The sequence below is a fragment of the Rhinolophus ferrumequinum genome, chromosome 7 (assembly GCF_004115265.2).
Source record: "Rhinolophus ferrumequinum isolate MPI-CBG mRhiFer1 chromosome 7, mRhiFer1_v1.p, whole genome shotgun sequence".
Taxonomy (NCBI): Eukaryota; Metazoa; Chordata; class Mammalia; order Chiroptera; family Rhinolophidae; genus Rhinolophus; species Rhinolophus ferrumequinum.
This window is the reverse complement of record NC_046290.1, coordinates 5746437-5762250: the sequence shown is the minus strand read 5'-3', so window position 1 is coordinate 5762250 and position 15814 is coordinate 5746437. Positions and strand designations below refer to the sequence as shown.

Genomic DNA, 15814 nt, shown 5'->3' with positions numbered 1-15814 from the left:
GCTGCAGAGATTAGTACTTGCGAGTGAGGCCGCAAAAATGGAGTCTTTGCTCTCTGGCCCTTAAAGAAAAATTCTGCTGTCTCCTGGCTTAGTGGATGTGGGAGAAAACAAGCAATTCAGTTCTCCCAGGAAGACCTGAGTAAAGGGCCCTGGAAACACCAAGCATAAAGGAGCATGATGGTCCTTGGGGGTGAAAAGGGAACACTGAGAAGGTGCTTTGCTGGTTGGTCTTTGGAGATACATAAGCGGTCTAGCAGGTGGGATAGGCCCTTTCCTCCACAAGAACCACACAGTGGGGAAAGTCAGAGGTCCCAGATGTGGCTTCAATGGACCTGTGGGTGATTTTAAGAGGGACGTTATTATAGGTGAGGCCCAAGCTTAGGTGGAGTCAGATTATGGAGGAGTTTGTATTTAATCTTCTAGACCCGTGATTCCAACTCAGGCAGTCATGAGAGTCACCTGAGTGGCCTTCCAAAAATGCAGGTGCTCAGGCCTGCCTTTGGATTGTTTGAATTAGAATTTCTGGAAGTCAGGTTGGAATCTTGGTTTACTCCAGCTCCCGATGACCTGCTGGCCTGGCAAATTAGAGAGCCTCTCCCAAAGTCATTAGTTGCTCAGGAGATGTTTAAGGCCATTTACATGCTCAGGTTTGCATTAGGGCTGTATTTCTGCCATATTGTGTACGGAAAGTGCTAGAGTTTGGAGAATTTGGATATAGGGACAGCAGTTGGGGGCTGTGAATCAGGTCATAGTTTAGGAAAGTAAAACTTAGCCAGTGATAGTGGAAATGGAGAGAACTCATATTTGAGACCTATTTCAGAGTTGGCTTTGATGGTGATTGACAGCTAATAGAACGGGGTGGCTGAGAGCAAGGGTCACGTGTGAGATTTGGGAGCAAGATTTGGGAGCGTGGCTTGTTGTGATGGCGTTAGCTGGGGTTGAGCATATGGGGACTCAAATTAATTCTTTGATTATTTGAGGATACATGAAAAAGAATCTCAGATTTTTCTTATTCTGAAGAGAACCCAGAAAAATAGTTGCATATGGAGATAATTTGAACAGTGACTATTACCTAGGAAAACACAGGTTAAAGGCATCATAAGATAATTCAGTTGGTATGCTTTCAAGTGAAAAAATGGTCTCTATTAACTGAAAAATGGAAAGGAACAAATCAAATACCCAATGGACACACAAAAGCAAAAGTCGCGAGTTAAATTTAGAGCAGTAAGTCATCGTCTGTAATCCTCAAAGCACTTAGAAATTTGCAAGTAACATTTAAAGCATAGTAAAATTTGAAATTATCAGGGTGATTAACAATATTGATGAATAACTCTGCCTCTAAATAAGCTTATGGGAAACGGTTTTTCTGATTCTATATCTCTGAAGTTTGCTAACAGCATTGGTTGTAATTGTAGCATGCCACTAAAAATCCATCTTAGTTATTTCATTCTACTTGCCAAATACCAAGAGGCTATCCATCTACTTCTGTGACTTTTAATCTTGGTCTTCAAACATTCCATAGTGCTATTAAGACTGTTTGATCTTGGGTTTGATGTATTCTTTGAAACATTTCTAATAACCAGGACTTATAAGGGGTTTGAAATAGCTTTGGGGGAATGAACTAAAGAATGAAATAAGCCAATACAATTCTGGGAGCGTGAGTACTGAATACATGTGACAACAACAACAATAATAGAATAACAATTATTTAAAAATTTTATAGCCCCAAATGCATATATTTATAGTCTCGCAGGAAGGTAGGAAGAATTCTGGCTGAGGAATTATAATAATATGGAATTACACATTTGTCACCATATTTAAAAATATATTAGCAAAGGAAAACATATACAGCATTCTAAAGCTGCGATCTAAGTGTGATCTAACTATTTAGATACATAGCTTTATTTAGTTTGGTAGTTTTAAAATTTAGCTAAACTCCCAAAACTGGTGGGAAAAGTACGCGAAAGAGCTGTGTTTGGAATGATTATAACCACAGAAAAAATAAAGGCTTCTACAATTAGTTTGGAGCCAACCAACATAACAAAGGTCTTAGGAATAACAATTATAGATAGGTTGGTGAAATATGTAAGTTGGTTACATGATGAAATTAAATCGTCATGTTCTTTAAAGCTATAGTTATGGTTGATATAGTAAATATTTACAGTTACATAATTAATTTTTATAAAAACATTTTGTGCTTTAAAGGATATGTTACTACTTTTCCTTAGCTACCAAGTCCCAAACTTACATTTTTACCTTCATGTCTGTCGATGCCATTGAAAATTGGGGTTCCATGTAGCATATCAGTATTTCAAGCTCTGTGCCGGTTGGATATCGACAACAGTTAGCATGGAATCTGGAAATACAGAGAAATCATGCAAAGGATGGAGCTGGCATGGGTACAGGTGAGGCTAGTTGTTCAGCTGATGTCAGCTCTCAGGTTTACCCAAATGGTGACAGTTTTTGTGCAGTGTGTGTTTTCAGATTGTTTCATGATCTACCACGGTCTAAACTTTGACACAAGTTTCCATCACTATTGTTTAAAACATTTTTTAGTAGATTTACTTGCTTTTCTGTCTCTGTTTTCTCTTTGTGCAAAATGCATGTCTGCCTTTCTTAATTATTCAGTCTTCTGCTTCTCGGTTATAAGAAAGCATCTAACCTATCTGTTCAGGAAGAACTTGGAATTTTTTCTTTGATTTTATAGCTATATTCATCAGAGACCAATTGAGTTATTCTAAGAGAATGTCATTTTAAAGCACTTGTGCCTTTCATAATTAATGGAGGTCAGAGTTAAGTTTTATAGTGTCTCTAGATAAAATGAGTCATTTAGTTAATATGCTTATGATGGCTCAACCTTTAATGCCGCCTGAAGTTTATGACTTTCCATGAAGACACAAATGAACTTCGTCTATTAAGGCCCACACTGCTCCCTCAGAGAATATATTGTTGTGCTTAGTGATTTGTTGCTAATAGGCCACTGGGGGATGTGATGGGACACGAGAGTGAGTTATTCAGTTCTACAGTCAATAAGAAATAAACTCCATTGACGAGGGAGCAAATGCACTCAGCTGTCTAGTGGGAAAGGATGAATGGCCTTTGAAATTGTCAGTCTCTGTCTGCCAAATGTAATGGCTTTGTGATTTGAATTATTCAGTCTATGGGATCCGTGTATTGGTCTTATATTAGCACTCCTAAAAGTAATGTGGTTATTACATCTGAATGTGTACCATTGCTTTGTATTCTAAGACTTTGAATAACAAGTAAGTCCATACCAAGGGAAGGAAAAGCTCATATTGTATTCACTATGGCCGTTAAAGTGAACATGGTAAACACGGTAAACTCTTGCTCTGTACTTCTGTAACGAGAGGGGGGACTGGAAGTAGAGAGCAGCTCCCCTTAGCTGTACAATTCATCCACTCCAAGAATCCGATCTCTTAACCTTGTACACCACCGCCTTTCTCCCTGAAGGATGGCAGTGTCCCTTTTTACTACCTATTTACATCTAGGGGTGTTATGAAGATTAATGAGGCCACTTAAACGCTTTGGGTTGCTCAAAGCATTGCCCTCCTAGAGAAACTGACGCTGTATGAAACATTTGGTTAGCATTCCCTGTTGGCTGGGAGCCAGAAGCATTACTCCTTCCTGATGCTAAGGTTGGTAGCCTTTCTCGTGAACCTCACGTATATTGTTTTCCCTCCTCTGTGTGCTCACAATAGCAAGATAAAGAGGTTGCCTCTTCTTTAATGCCCTGGAGAACAGCCACTTGTAGGGGACCATAGATCTTACTTTAGTGTGTGAGTGGCCCAACATCTGGGAATATCAAGTTTTTATTCCATTTAGAAGATTTTCTTTCTTTTCGTAACCTTTAACTTCGTAGGTTGTTGACCTAAACTGTAATGGATCAAGCTGTCTGGGGAGATTTCAGGTCCCTCGTCTTGCTAGCGGGGTCGGAATTTTTCCAATAGCAAAAATGCACTTGGAGTTGTACTTGGAGCCAAATAGTTTGAGGAAAGAGGTTTGAGAATAGTCGAGTCCATATTGTGTTTTGTCAGATTCTAAGGTTCCAGGGAGGAGATTAGGGAATTCCACGAATGTTTCATTTGTATTTCATCTTTTAAAATATTTTTTTAAATCGTTGAAAATCATGACAGATAAAGTGAATACTGACATGAGTAATATTACCTATTTCTAATATGGAAAGGTCCAGCAAGGCATTAAATTGCCTCCTAGGGGTTTGTGTAGAACACAGTTATATATTAAACAAATATTTGAAAGCATCTACCAACTCTTTGTCTCCAAAATCAAACAAATAAAAAAACAGCAGCAAAATGTAACCAACCAACCAACATGAAAAAAGAACTTAAATAGACGTTGAGTCTATACACCTTATAGATGTGATAATACCAACTTCAAAATTTTCACATCAGTGTAATCAACTGATTTATGATTAACAAATATTACATGTAAGTACTTATTGAATAAATTTTTACTAATAAAAATTATCTTACTTTTTATATACTGAATTTTCATTTAAGATGATTTTGATATATGGTACTGATTTGCAAAAAGTAAAAACACTTGAAAAGTATTTTTCAGGAATTTATTGAGATATGTCAGGATCACAAGTCTTTCATTAGATGCCTATATGTCCATCTAACTCTATTGGTCATTCATAGATCTAAAAAGGGTCACAGTCTTAAGGGAATCTGTGATATTTAAACGTACTGACAGATTGTATAGTTTAGCTCTCTTATTTCTTAAATGAAGAAACTTGTGCACTCTTAAAAGAAGCGTGGGTAAGCAGTTTCAGGAAGAATTTATGAGAAATAAGGATGGAGAAAGGAGGCACCATTTAATCAGCCAGACCAGCAGGATTAACTTGTTCTCTTAATGGGGAGACATATGTCACAGTCAGATCACAGTCTCAGGGTTGAGATTCAATTGCCTAGAATCAAAAGCTTGTCAGCAGCCACGCTAAGACTTGAATCATCTCAGAATGATTTGTAAATATACCTGTGGCTGAACAAAGAAGATATGAAATAATTGAATTGTAAAAACTATTACTGAATATATCTCCGTCCGTCTCCTCCTGCCCCTGTGTGTGTGTGCATGTGGTGTGTGTTTGTTGCCAATGAAATTAGGAAGGAGACATTGGATGACTGATTGGTGAAACCATCTGTGACAATAGGACAAGGAACATCAGGCTGTGTGTGTGGGGGGTCTTAATTCTAGGACTTTCTCTGCATCCTAATAATCCTGGATAAATCACACCACCTCTTAATTTGAAGAAATTTCCCCATCTACTATTTGAGGGGGTATAGAAAACACCCTCATGTCTCTATAGACAACCTAGCTCTGGAATTCTTGGATTCTATGATTTTTTTTTATGTCAACAATTTGAAGATGGGTTAAAAAAAATCACTAACTTGCACCTTGTAACCCAAAAAAATACCAAAGGGAAAGTTCAGATCTTTGGCGCTTCTCTTCATTAGGATGGTGGTGGGGATGGTACCTCATAATGACTGTGACATTTTTCCAAGGCAGCCTCCTTCTCCTCTCTACCCTTCTGTTCACGTCCAGCATACTGAGTTATCACCGATGAAATGGTTGTGAGGGTACCATAGTTCTCAGGTGTCTGGGGAAGGAGGTTAAAACCCACTGGGAATTTTCTGAGGGTAGGGAGGGTTACCTATACAGACTTTTGGGACCTGGAGTCGGAAAAAGGATGGTCAGCAGAGTTAGATTTGCTTGGGTGATGTAGACTCAGATGTGGCATGTTTGTCATCATGAATCAATGTTTTCCTGTCTTAGTCCATTCGGGCTGCTGTAACAAAATGCCACAGACGGGTGGCTTACAAACAATAGAGATTTATTCCTAAGAGTTCTGGAAGCTGGGAGTCCATGATCAGGGTGGCAGCATGGCTCGGTTCTGGTGGAGCTCTCCTCCGAGCTGCAGATGGCCAACTTCTAGCTCTGTGTCCTCACATGGTGGGAGGGGCGAGGGGTCTCTGGAGCCTCATTTATGGGGCAATATCCTATTTATGTCTGCCCCACCCTCATGAATAAAACACCTCCCAGAGGCCCTACCTTCACCTTCGGGGGTTAGAATTTTATCATGCATTTTGGGAAGACAAACATTCAGCCTATAGCACTTCCCTGATGGAAAACACAAAAACTGGACCCAGGAGTTTCAGAGAAGGATCCATGTTCCTTCCCCAACTCTCTCCCCAAGTAGAGAGAGGACTGTGAACTTTTCTCTCCAATTGTCCTACCCAGAGCTCTGTAGAGCACTGGGGACACCACCATCCTCTTTCCTTAATAGTATGAAGGCACTTCCAGCTCTTTCTTTGTGTATGAGAGCTGCCTTTCTAGAACGTTCTCACACTATAGTGTGGGCATGCACATGTGGACTGGGCAGGAGAGAGTGTGTCTGTGGGCTGGGAGATGGTCTTGCAATATCATCAAAGCTTGCAGGTAATTCATTGATTAAAAATACGGTTTCTTTTATTGGGAATATTTACAGAAAAAGTATTTCTTGAAAGAACCAGTGAGTTGAAAAGAGTGTAATGACTGGCTCCCAGAACCATGACAAGATAGACAATGTCTTCTCTAAAAATCTTTTAAATGTCTTCTCAATGTCTTTTCATAAACTATCTGGAAATAGCTACTGTTATTTGAGTTTTTACAATGGGGTCAGACACCATTCTACCTGTTTTGCCTTGGACTGGAACCTCCCGAAGCACCCCAAGAGGCAGACATGATTGTTACCTCCATTCTACAGATGAGAAGACTGAGATATATGGCATGCTGAAGCTCCCTTCCTGACGTTGTGTGGTGACAGAGCTTTGGTATTTGCACAAATGTTCTGAACCACTAGCAATACTGTCTCCCATAGTAGAGGGAGCTTTTACAGCCAGGAAGCCCCTGAGGACCAGGATTGGGAGCCACGGGCTCAGAGCTGATGCCTCCCTTATGGCGAGCTATTGCCTCCAGTGCCACATGTATGCCCCGCATCCGAAAGACTTATCTCTGTGTGTGTCTACATTTCTAACTTCTCTTAGAGAAGTCCTGCTGGTCTCTGTTTCACATCAGGTGAGATCTTGGCAACTCTTCAAATGCAAGCCAGCCTCCAGGGCACTTCCCTTGGCAGCTGGACTGTGCTCTTTCAGACATTCACTGAGGTTATGTGAACCCCTTCCCCTGCAGGAAGAAGCTTCTGTTGGAAGCCTTGCCTCCACATGGTGCCCAGCTAAATAAAACTGGACTCTGCTGCTTTATTCGCTCTCCGAGGGCACCCTTACTCTGGTTCTTCGTAGAAGTCTATGACTCCACTGTAATAAAGGAGGGGACGTTTGACCCAGATGGCTTTGTGATGGAGGCGGGCTGTGCCAGCACTGCTTCTGAGAGCTTGGCTGGCATTATTTCAGAGGTAAAATTGGAGGGACAGAAAGTGTGGCAAAGAGGTCATTGTAGTGGTTGAAGGAGGCAGGTTTCACTAAGTGAAGGATGGCAGTGACCCCATGGTGGGGGACAAATTGTGAAGTACCTGAGTGCCCAGGGGATGATGCCTGGGACACATGAGGCCACCCCAAAGTGGCACTTAGTCCCTCTTCGTCCTCCAGCAGTGTGTCCACACATGCTATGGGATGTCAGCCTCCACAGCTTTGTGATCCCCTTTCCTAGCCACACAGTAGGCATGTTTCGTGGTCCGCTCTAGGCTATGCCCTTGGCCTGACTTGGCTGTCACTTGTTACTTCTACTGGGACAGCATGTCTACTTCTGACATCTACATACCTCTCCAGATAGTGAAAGTAATCTACTTTTGTTTCTTACAAAAGTGTTGGGAAAATTTTATTATTCTTTTAGTTTCATAGCTATAACCTTGAACTAGCCCGTGTGAGAGTGTGTGTGTGTGTGTGTGTGTGTGTGTGAGAGAGAGAGAGTGTGTGTGTGTGCGCACGTGCGAAACCTTGAACTCAGCTTCAGAGTCCCCTTCCCACAATCACGTGTTCCTAGGGTCTCCTTTCCATTAGTATATGCCAATTTCTCCCCGTCTTTATTGTCTATACCTGGGCTGACCATCCCCTCCACTCACCCCTGGAATGCTGCTCCTGCACCAGCTTCTTACTATATAGAGTCAAGGAGGCATTTGTTTGTGATTCGAGTTAGAGACCAAAGCATTTCACACAAGCAAGGCCAATCCGTTGTTTCTAAAAGCCACAATAATGTGGTCAAAAACCTAATGCCACTGATACGTATAGATTTTTCCTCTGTGCTCTGCTGATCTCGATTGCATATTTCTCTGCGCTTCCCCTTTGGTGTTGAAATCTGGTCGTTTTCTTCTCCCTGATTTCCGGTTTCCCACTTGACCAGCCAGAGCTGACTCTAACCCTTCAAGTTCCTGCTTCTAAACTTAGTACACACTGAATCCATCTTACAAGGCAGAGCACTGTAATACGAAGACCATTGTTCATTGAATTCAAAACCTGGACGTGTCTTAGTTATAAAACATGGTGAACATAGGTGATCGGTAAGAATGAAGAGTCATGAAGAATGGTTTTGTGTCGTCTTACTTAATTCCCTTCTGGAACCGAATGCCCACGTCCTTTTCTCCATTTCATGTAGATCAAGAGATCCAATTAATACTGTAGACTCACGTGAGTCTCTCTCTCTCTCTCTCTCTCTCTCTCGCACACTCACACGTTCCTTAATGTCTCGCCTATCTCAAATGTGTGCCCATTGACATATGGAATACCTCTTTGAACTCTGAGGTCCAAGGGCAGCTGTGCGATACACGTTCTTCGCAGGAAGATTCTTTGGAAGCCCCAAATCATTAAATTGTTTGTTTCCCTTTGTTCTCATGATTTTTATGAACCATAATATTTGTGGGATCTATTAAAAATAAAACTTCTCTCTCTTTCTATTTTGTAGAAACTACCTCTTCAGGTTGCAGCTTGAGGATTTGTCTCTGATCCAGGTAGGCACAATTTGTTTTTCTCAAACTTTCATTTCCCATCCCAATTAGCTGGCTGTGTGAGGGGATGAAGACAGATGCGTGTAAAGGTATTAATGAAGACCAAGCAGGGCCGCACTTCCTTAGGTCAGGCCCCAGGCTTTGACGTGTGTCGTCACCTGCTTTAATTCGCAGCTGGCCCTTTTCACCTATGGTGTGGCCTCTCTTACTTTCATGGGCGTCATCTGATTTTCTTTTCTTCAAATGATTGATAATTCAAAGGACACTTCCTCAGTGTCTGTGAGCATCCTTTTATTCTCCAGTTAGAATAATCATTGATTATTTAGTTTGATGCATTCAGCCATCATATTCTTATAAAACTCAACTCCCTTAGAAAAACATCCTTATTTCCTCTTTATCATTCGTAATTAAATAAGTATGAATTTATTTGTTAAAAACCACATATAGCAAAAAATAAGTAATGATAGATTAAAAATGCAATTTACCTCCGCTTGTGTTTATCGTTTGGAGAAGGAGACTGAAATGTTTATGTCTGAATAAAGCATTTGTTTTAGTGGCAGATTTAAACCTCAAAGGCCCACTTTTGTCCTCAAGTCTTTTGAAAGGGTCTTCTTAGAGAAGGAGTGGGTTATGGTATAAATATCTCCTTCACTGAGGTTCTGGAACTCTCTGAAGAGCAAGTCCTGGGGCTGTGTGTGGTCTGGAAGAAGTTCTTCAACCAGCTTTAATGTCACCCACCTGTACTAGAGTTCTAAGAAGTGATTGGAGAGAAGTTTATATTATTTTCTTCTCTTTGAGATGGTATTTATGAACGTTCAGACTTATTAGAGTAAGGGCTTAATATTAGATCTTTTGTTCTCCAGGGCCTTAAAGTAAGCCAATCCCACAAGCAAAGCTAATATTGGTAAAAAGCAAGGGCTTTAAAAATGGCAGACCTGGTGATCTAGATCTGTGACTCCCATTTCACGCTTATCTGTGAAATAGTCACAAAACACTACCTTCCCCATCCTGTCATTGCAAAAATTAAATCAGTTAAGGCATACACAAAAGATAAGGCACAGTGCTTTCTCAACAAATGTTAATTGCTTATGTTTTTTAAAAATGATGACAATAAATAATAAATTATCATCATAATCATTTCATCCTGCTGGGCAATGAATTAATTATCTTTCCTCTACAGTTTAGTGTATGACTAAAATCTTTAAATGACTTGGTTGGTTGGTAAATGATAATGTATTAATAAGAAATCAGAATGATCAGTTGCTTCGCCAAAGTTCCATTTTAAAGCTCTGGTTTTTAATAATCTTTTATTTTAAAAAATATAGACCTTTCAATAGATAGGAATTATATATTATGCTCATATTCATTTTCCTGGGATAATATATTATCTGGCATATTGTGTGTGTTAAAAGAGTAGACTGTGGAGATACGTGTGTATGCAAACATATTCATTGATTTCCTAGTTTCCTAGCTCTCTTTGCTTAGAGGATTTAGAAAGTAGCAGTGTACACCTTAATACACAGTAGTTGGTTTCTAAGTTTACTTCTCCACTAAAGGGAACTGAGGTAGCTGTTTTGGATAAGTAACTGATTCTAGGGCCTGGGTAGCAAAGGCACAATAATCCTGGAAGACTTTGCTACTTCAGAAATTAAGGAAGTATTCAAAGAATGAGGGCATGTCAGAAGGACCCAAGAGCCAGCATGAGGTGGGCTTGCTGAAGAAATCTGGGATAACTTGATTATTAAAATAAATAACGATGGTATCAGATTATAAGACATTGAATAATCTGAGTTCATCAGCATATACTAATATAAAAATAAATGAATGAAAAACAAATAAGGCAGACGTGACTGATCTTTTTAATGTAAAACGCCAACTAATAAATATTGAAGGAATGATTTAATTAGAAAATCATCATTTGGCAACCATGACACTAAAAATTTCAGGAAAAAATGACGAATGGATGCTAAAACTTATGGGTAAGAGTTTGATGATGACCAAGATATTTATGTAGTACCAAAGTATTTACCTAGACGATACTTATTAATTACAAGAGGCAAACTTGCAACTTGATAGTGAAGAGACCTGGCCAATCCCACCATCGCCAGCTACTCGACGGTACCTTCACCAGCAATGGGACAGAGTTTAAGCATCCTGGTTTGATGCACTGAGAGCGCAGCGAGACTTCTGTGGTATGCTAGCCAAACATTATAACCAATTTTATCATAAGGAATCATCACACAAACCAAAACTGAGAGGCATTCTACAAAAAACTTGCCTGTACTTTGCAAAATTCATCAAGTCATAAAAGGCATAGAAAGAATGAACATCTATCTATTCCATCATAAAGAAGAAAAAAGTGGACCTGACAATTAAAAGAGACACTTGATCCTGCATCTTGGAATAGGGGGAAAAAATGGTTTGTGATATAAAGAGCAATATTGGGAGAACTGGCGAAATTTTAAGGTGTGTAGTAGATAAGATAGTAGAAATGTATTAATATTAATTTTCTGATTTCAATAACTGTAATGTGGTTTTGTAGGGAAATGTCCTCGTTCTTTAAAAAAAACCTACTAAGATATGTAGGGATAAAGGGCTTCATTTCTACAACTTATTCTTAAATGATTTAAAAAATTACAATATGTGCGTATGCATATATGTGTGTGTGTATATGTGTATATGTGTATACACACACACATATACTACATATACACACACTCGTGCAGAAAGAATAAGGCAAGTGTGATAAAATTCTAATGGGGGAAATCTAAGAGTCTAGGTGAAGGGTTTTGTCAAGTCCATTGTGCTTTTCTTGCAACTTTTCTTGATCTTATTTCAAAATAAAATGATGCAAAAAAATCGGGAGATTTATTTGCCATTAGCGCGTGTATGATATTATGGTTCGTGCAAGGATACTGTGCTTTTCCCATTGTCATGACTGCCTGTGGTAGAAATCAAGGGTAGGTTATGGATAGAATTGAACTGTTCTTGAAGTATGAAAACCCATGGCATCACCACCCGATAAGAGTATAGTCTGTGCATTGGGCCACGCCAGAAGACAGGCGCTTTCTCAATGGTAGCCTTGACAACGCAGCCCTAATAAGATTGGTGCAAACTGTGTACCTCTCCTTCTCACATTCTGTGGTTCTGTGTACTGCTCAGTAGCCTACTGTTTACTCAGTGTGGAGAAAGCACGCAGTTCTTCTTGACGGTTTTCTCTTACTTGTCTGCAGTAAAGCTGTCTTGTCAATTTCTGTGAATATTTTATTTTAATGTAAATGACTCTCTCCAAGGGTGACAAAAAGAATAGGCACACTGTTAAAGGAAGGGCTATCCTGGTGTTAAGAGCTCTGTCTGAGAGAAAACATAACGTGAGTCTCATAGGTAATTGAAGATTATCTGGTGGTGTGCACATTGAAAGAGATACAAAGAAACAGGGGAAATTATTTTAAATAATGTGTTTAACTTAGCTCATACAGAGAACATCATTTCAACATGTACTCATTACATTACTAGGAATTAAGATGTTACATCCTTTTTGTTTAATATTGAGTCTTCAAAGTCTGGTGTGTATTTGCCCTTGGAGCATACTTACTTCTGTTCGGGCTAGCCAGCTTCCAAACGCGCAGTGTAGCTAGTGAAACCGTTGGACAGTGTCATCCTTCTAGATCGTGAGTGACAGAAGTGTTTATGACTCGTATGCCTTCAGTTATGTTATATATAGAAATGTTCTTTTCTACCAGGGAACATCTGGATTGATTTGGATATCTCAGGCTAATAGTTTTCTCCTTCTCCTTTCTCTCCTAAGATAGAAAATTGTTTAAACATGGGAAAATGAGGAAACTTGAGACCAAGGAGGACAAGCAAATTGCAAAAGAGTGGAGAGAGTCAGAAGTGAGCCTCAGAGATTAGCCTTATTTGACACGAGGCCAGCTGTGTTTGATCTCGCCCCTCTGCCCGACAGCAACGTCCACTTCCCGGTGGCAGCTGGCATTGCTCGTGTCTGTCCCTACCACGCACGTCACCTCGGACGCACCCACCTTGTCTGTAATGTAAGGCTGCTGGGAGCTTCCCAAACTGGACCCTATTTCCCAATTTCAAGCTTTTGCTCTTGCTATCCTGTCTCTCGGAAACACTTTTCCCCAGAACTCTTCTCAATTTAGAGAAAGATGGCCGATCCTGAGACCCACGTTAGCCGTGACCTCTTTGTAACCCGCCCGGAGTCTGTCTGGGCTGATGGTGCTCTGAGGCCTTTCCCAGCTTCAGAGCCTTTGTTTCTGACGAGCTCCTACTGCCTCATGTTGAAAGTCACTCTGTGTGCTGGGAGGAACATTTTATTTCTCTGTGTCTCCTCAGTATTAGATTAGAGCAGGTCGTTAGATTAGGTTACCTGGCAGGAGGTAGAAAACGTCTGTGAAAGTTTCCATCCCTTGATGTTTAGTAACATGTTCACTCTTTCTTTAACTTTTTTAACTGACCACTAGTGGAATATGGGTAAACTTCACTTTTTGTCCCTAAATTCAAGAGAGAGTCACCTACCCCGGAGACTGGAGCACGAAGAAAATGCTTGCTGAGGGAGGCATCCTGTAACACAGCTGTGCTCACCCTTGCCCCGCAGGGAAATTCTAGGACAATACAGGGGATTCCAGACTGAACCATTTCTTTCTTACATCCCTTGATACTGTTTTAGGATCAGTAATGAGAAAGCAGATGTTAACCAATGTTTCATTTAAAAAAAATCGTTGCAGTGATTTTCACAGGATTCTGGACACCCCTCCACCCTGTCAGTGACCCCCAGGATTCTGGACACCCCTCCACCCTGTCAGTGACCCCCAGGATTCTGGACACCCCTCCACCCTGTCAGTGACCCCCAGGATTCTGGACACCCCTCCACCCTGTCAGTGACCCCCAGGATTCTGGACACCCCTCCACCCTGTCAGTGACCCCCAGGATTCTGGACACCCCTCCACCCTGTCAGTGACCCCCAGGATTCTGGATACCCCTCCACCCTGTCAGTGACCCCCAGGATTCTGGACACCCCTCCACCCTGTCAGTGACCCCCAGGATTCTGGACACCCCTCCACCCTGTCAGTGACCCCCAGGATTCTGGACACCCCTGCACCCTGTCAGTGACCCCCAGGATTCTGGACACCCCTGCACCCTGTCAGTGACCCCCAGGATTCTGGACACCCCTCCACCCTGTCAGTGACCCCCAGGATTCTGGACACCCCTGCACCCTGTCAGTGACCCCCAGGATTCTGGACACCCCTGCACCCTGTCAGTGACCCCCAGGATTCTGGACACCCCTCCACCCTGTCAGTGACCCCCAGGATTCTGGACACCCCTCCCCCCTGTCAGTGACCCCCAGGATTCTGGACACCCCTGCACCCTGTCAGTGACCCCCAGGATTCTGGACACCCCTGCACCCTGTCAGTGACCCCCAGGATTCTGGACACCCCTGCACCCTGTCAGTGACCCCCAGGATTCTGGACACCCCTCCACCCTGTCAGTGACCCCCAGGATTCTGGACACCCCTCCACCCTGTCAGTGACCCCCAGGATTCTGGACACCCCTCCACCCTGTCAGTGACCCCCAGGATTCTGGACACCCCTCCACCCTGTCAGTGACCCCCAGGATTCTGGACACCCCTCCACCCTGTCAGTGACCCCCAAATTCAACGTGTGGCTTTGCGCAGACCAGAAGTGTCGTCAACACCCATCTCCCTCTCCCCTGCCTCAGGTCAAGGTGGTCTCCACATGGTGACTCGGTGATCCCAATTTCTGTCGTTTAGTGAGAGCAGAAGAGGGGGTTCCAGCTGTCATTTGTGCCTGAGTAGTGAGGGATGGATGGGAGATGAGCTGAGGGCGTGACACCTAGAAGTCAGCACACTGGCCCTCCAAAGATTGTCACGCCTTGTGGCTCAGCGTGGGGAGTCATGCTGAAATCCACTTGATGAGAAAAATGAGCTTTTGTGGGGTCGCTTCAGAATGTGAAAACTCACTGCAAGTCTGATACTGACAACAGTCTGGAACTGGAGTCAACAGAACCCACTTCAGAGGTGTCGTCCTCTTTTCCTTCCTAGTAGAGACATCACCAGTGGAATTTCTAAAGCAGTAAAGATTTGAGTAAGGATTGGGTTGGGACACAGTTCCTCAGCTACCCCGAGTGAACTTTGTCCCCTTGAGGTAAATCTCTTGGCATCACCACGAAAATATTCACATGTAAGTATACCACAAGGCTGTATTTAGAGTGTGTTACATTTTTTAAACATATACCTTCGCCTATAAAGTGAAAGAGCGAGAATTGCTTTTAATTTAAAGAAATAAAACCTGGTTTTCATCAACGACTAGAGAATCAAATACTAATGTGGTATGATTTCTGAGGCTTCTTTCCACTCTGAGGCTGTGATGAAATTCCTCGCAGCTCACCACGTGCTGAAATTTACCCATCGCATCTTAAAAGCCAATCATTTTCGGGCATCGTGATAGAAGACGTGGCAGTTTACCATTATGCGTCTCTCCTATTTCTTGCCGTAACAGATTCAACTCTTCAGCATCACTTTTCTTCTTGCCTTGATCACAGCGGTTATTTTGCAAGAACAAAGCTTTTTGAAAAATATAAGAATGCAGCTGGCCTCAAGACTAATTCACAACATTTGCCCATCTGGGATCGTACCCTGGATGGCTTGAAGTAGATGCTCCTAAGAACGCAAATGGACTGCAGTTCATTTAACCTCACTATCTTTCTAACGTTGTTTTGGGAAATAGCTCAAAATCCATTTTTATATTGTTTTTTTACTGAGGGAAAGAAATCCACAGCCTGTTTCTTGCTTACAAC

At 41.7% G+C, this 15814-nt stretch overlaps 1 protein-coding gene across 3 annotated transcripts in view; it reads left to right on the top strand.

Moving 5' to 3' along the window:
- SEMA5A (semaphorin 5A) overlaps window positions 1–15814 on the top strand; it is a 430801-nt gene that overhangs the window by 200969 nt on the left and 214018 nt on the right. For all 3 annotated transcript variants that reach the window (XR_004423500.1, XM_033110202.1, XM_033110203.1), the window contains one exon: window positions 8935–8980. Coding sequence is in view for 2 of the 3 variants with exons in the window: in XM_033110202.1 (XP_032966093.1) it covers window positions 8935–8980 (46 nt within the window). In the remaining variant the exon portion in view is untranslated. The remainder of the gene's footprint in view (window positions 1–8934; window positions 8981–15814) is intronic.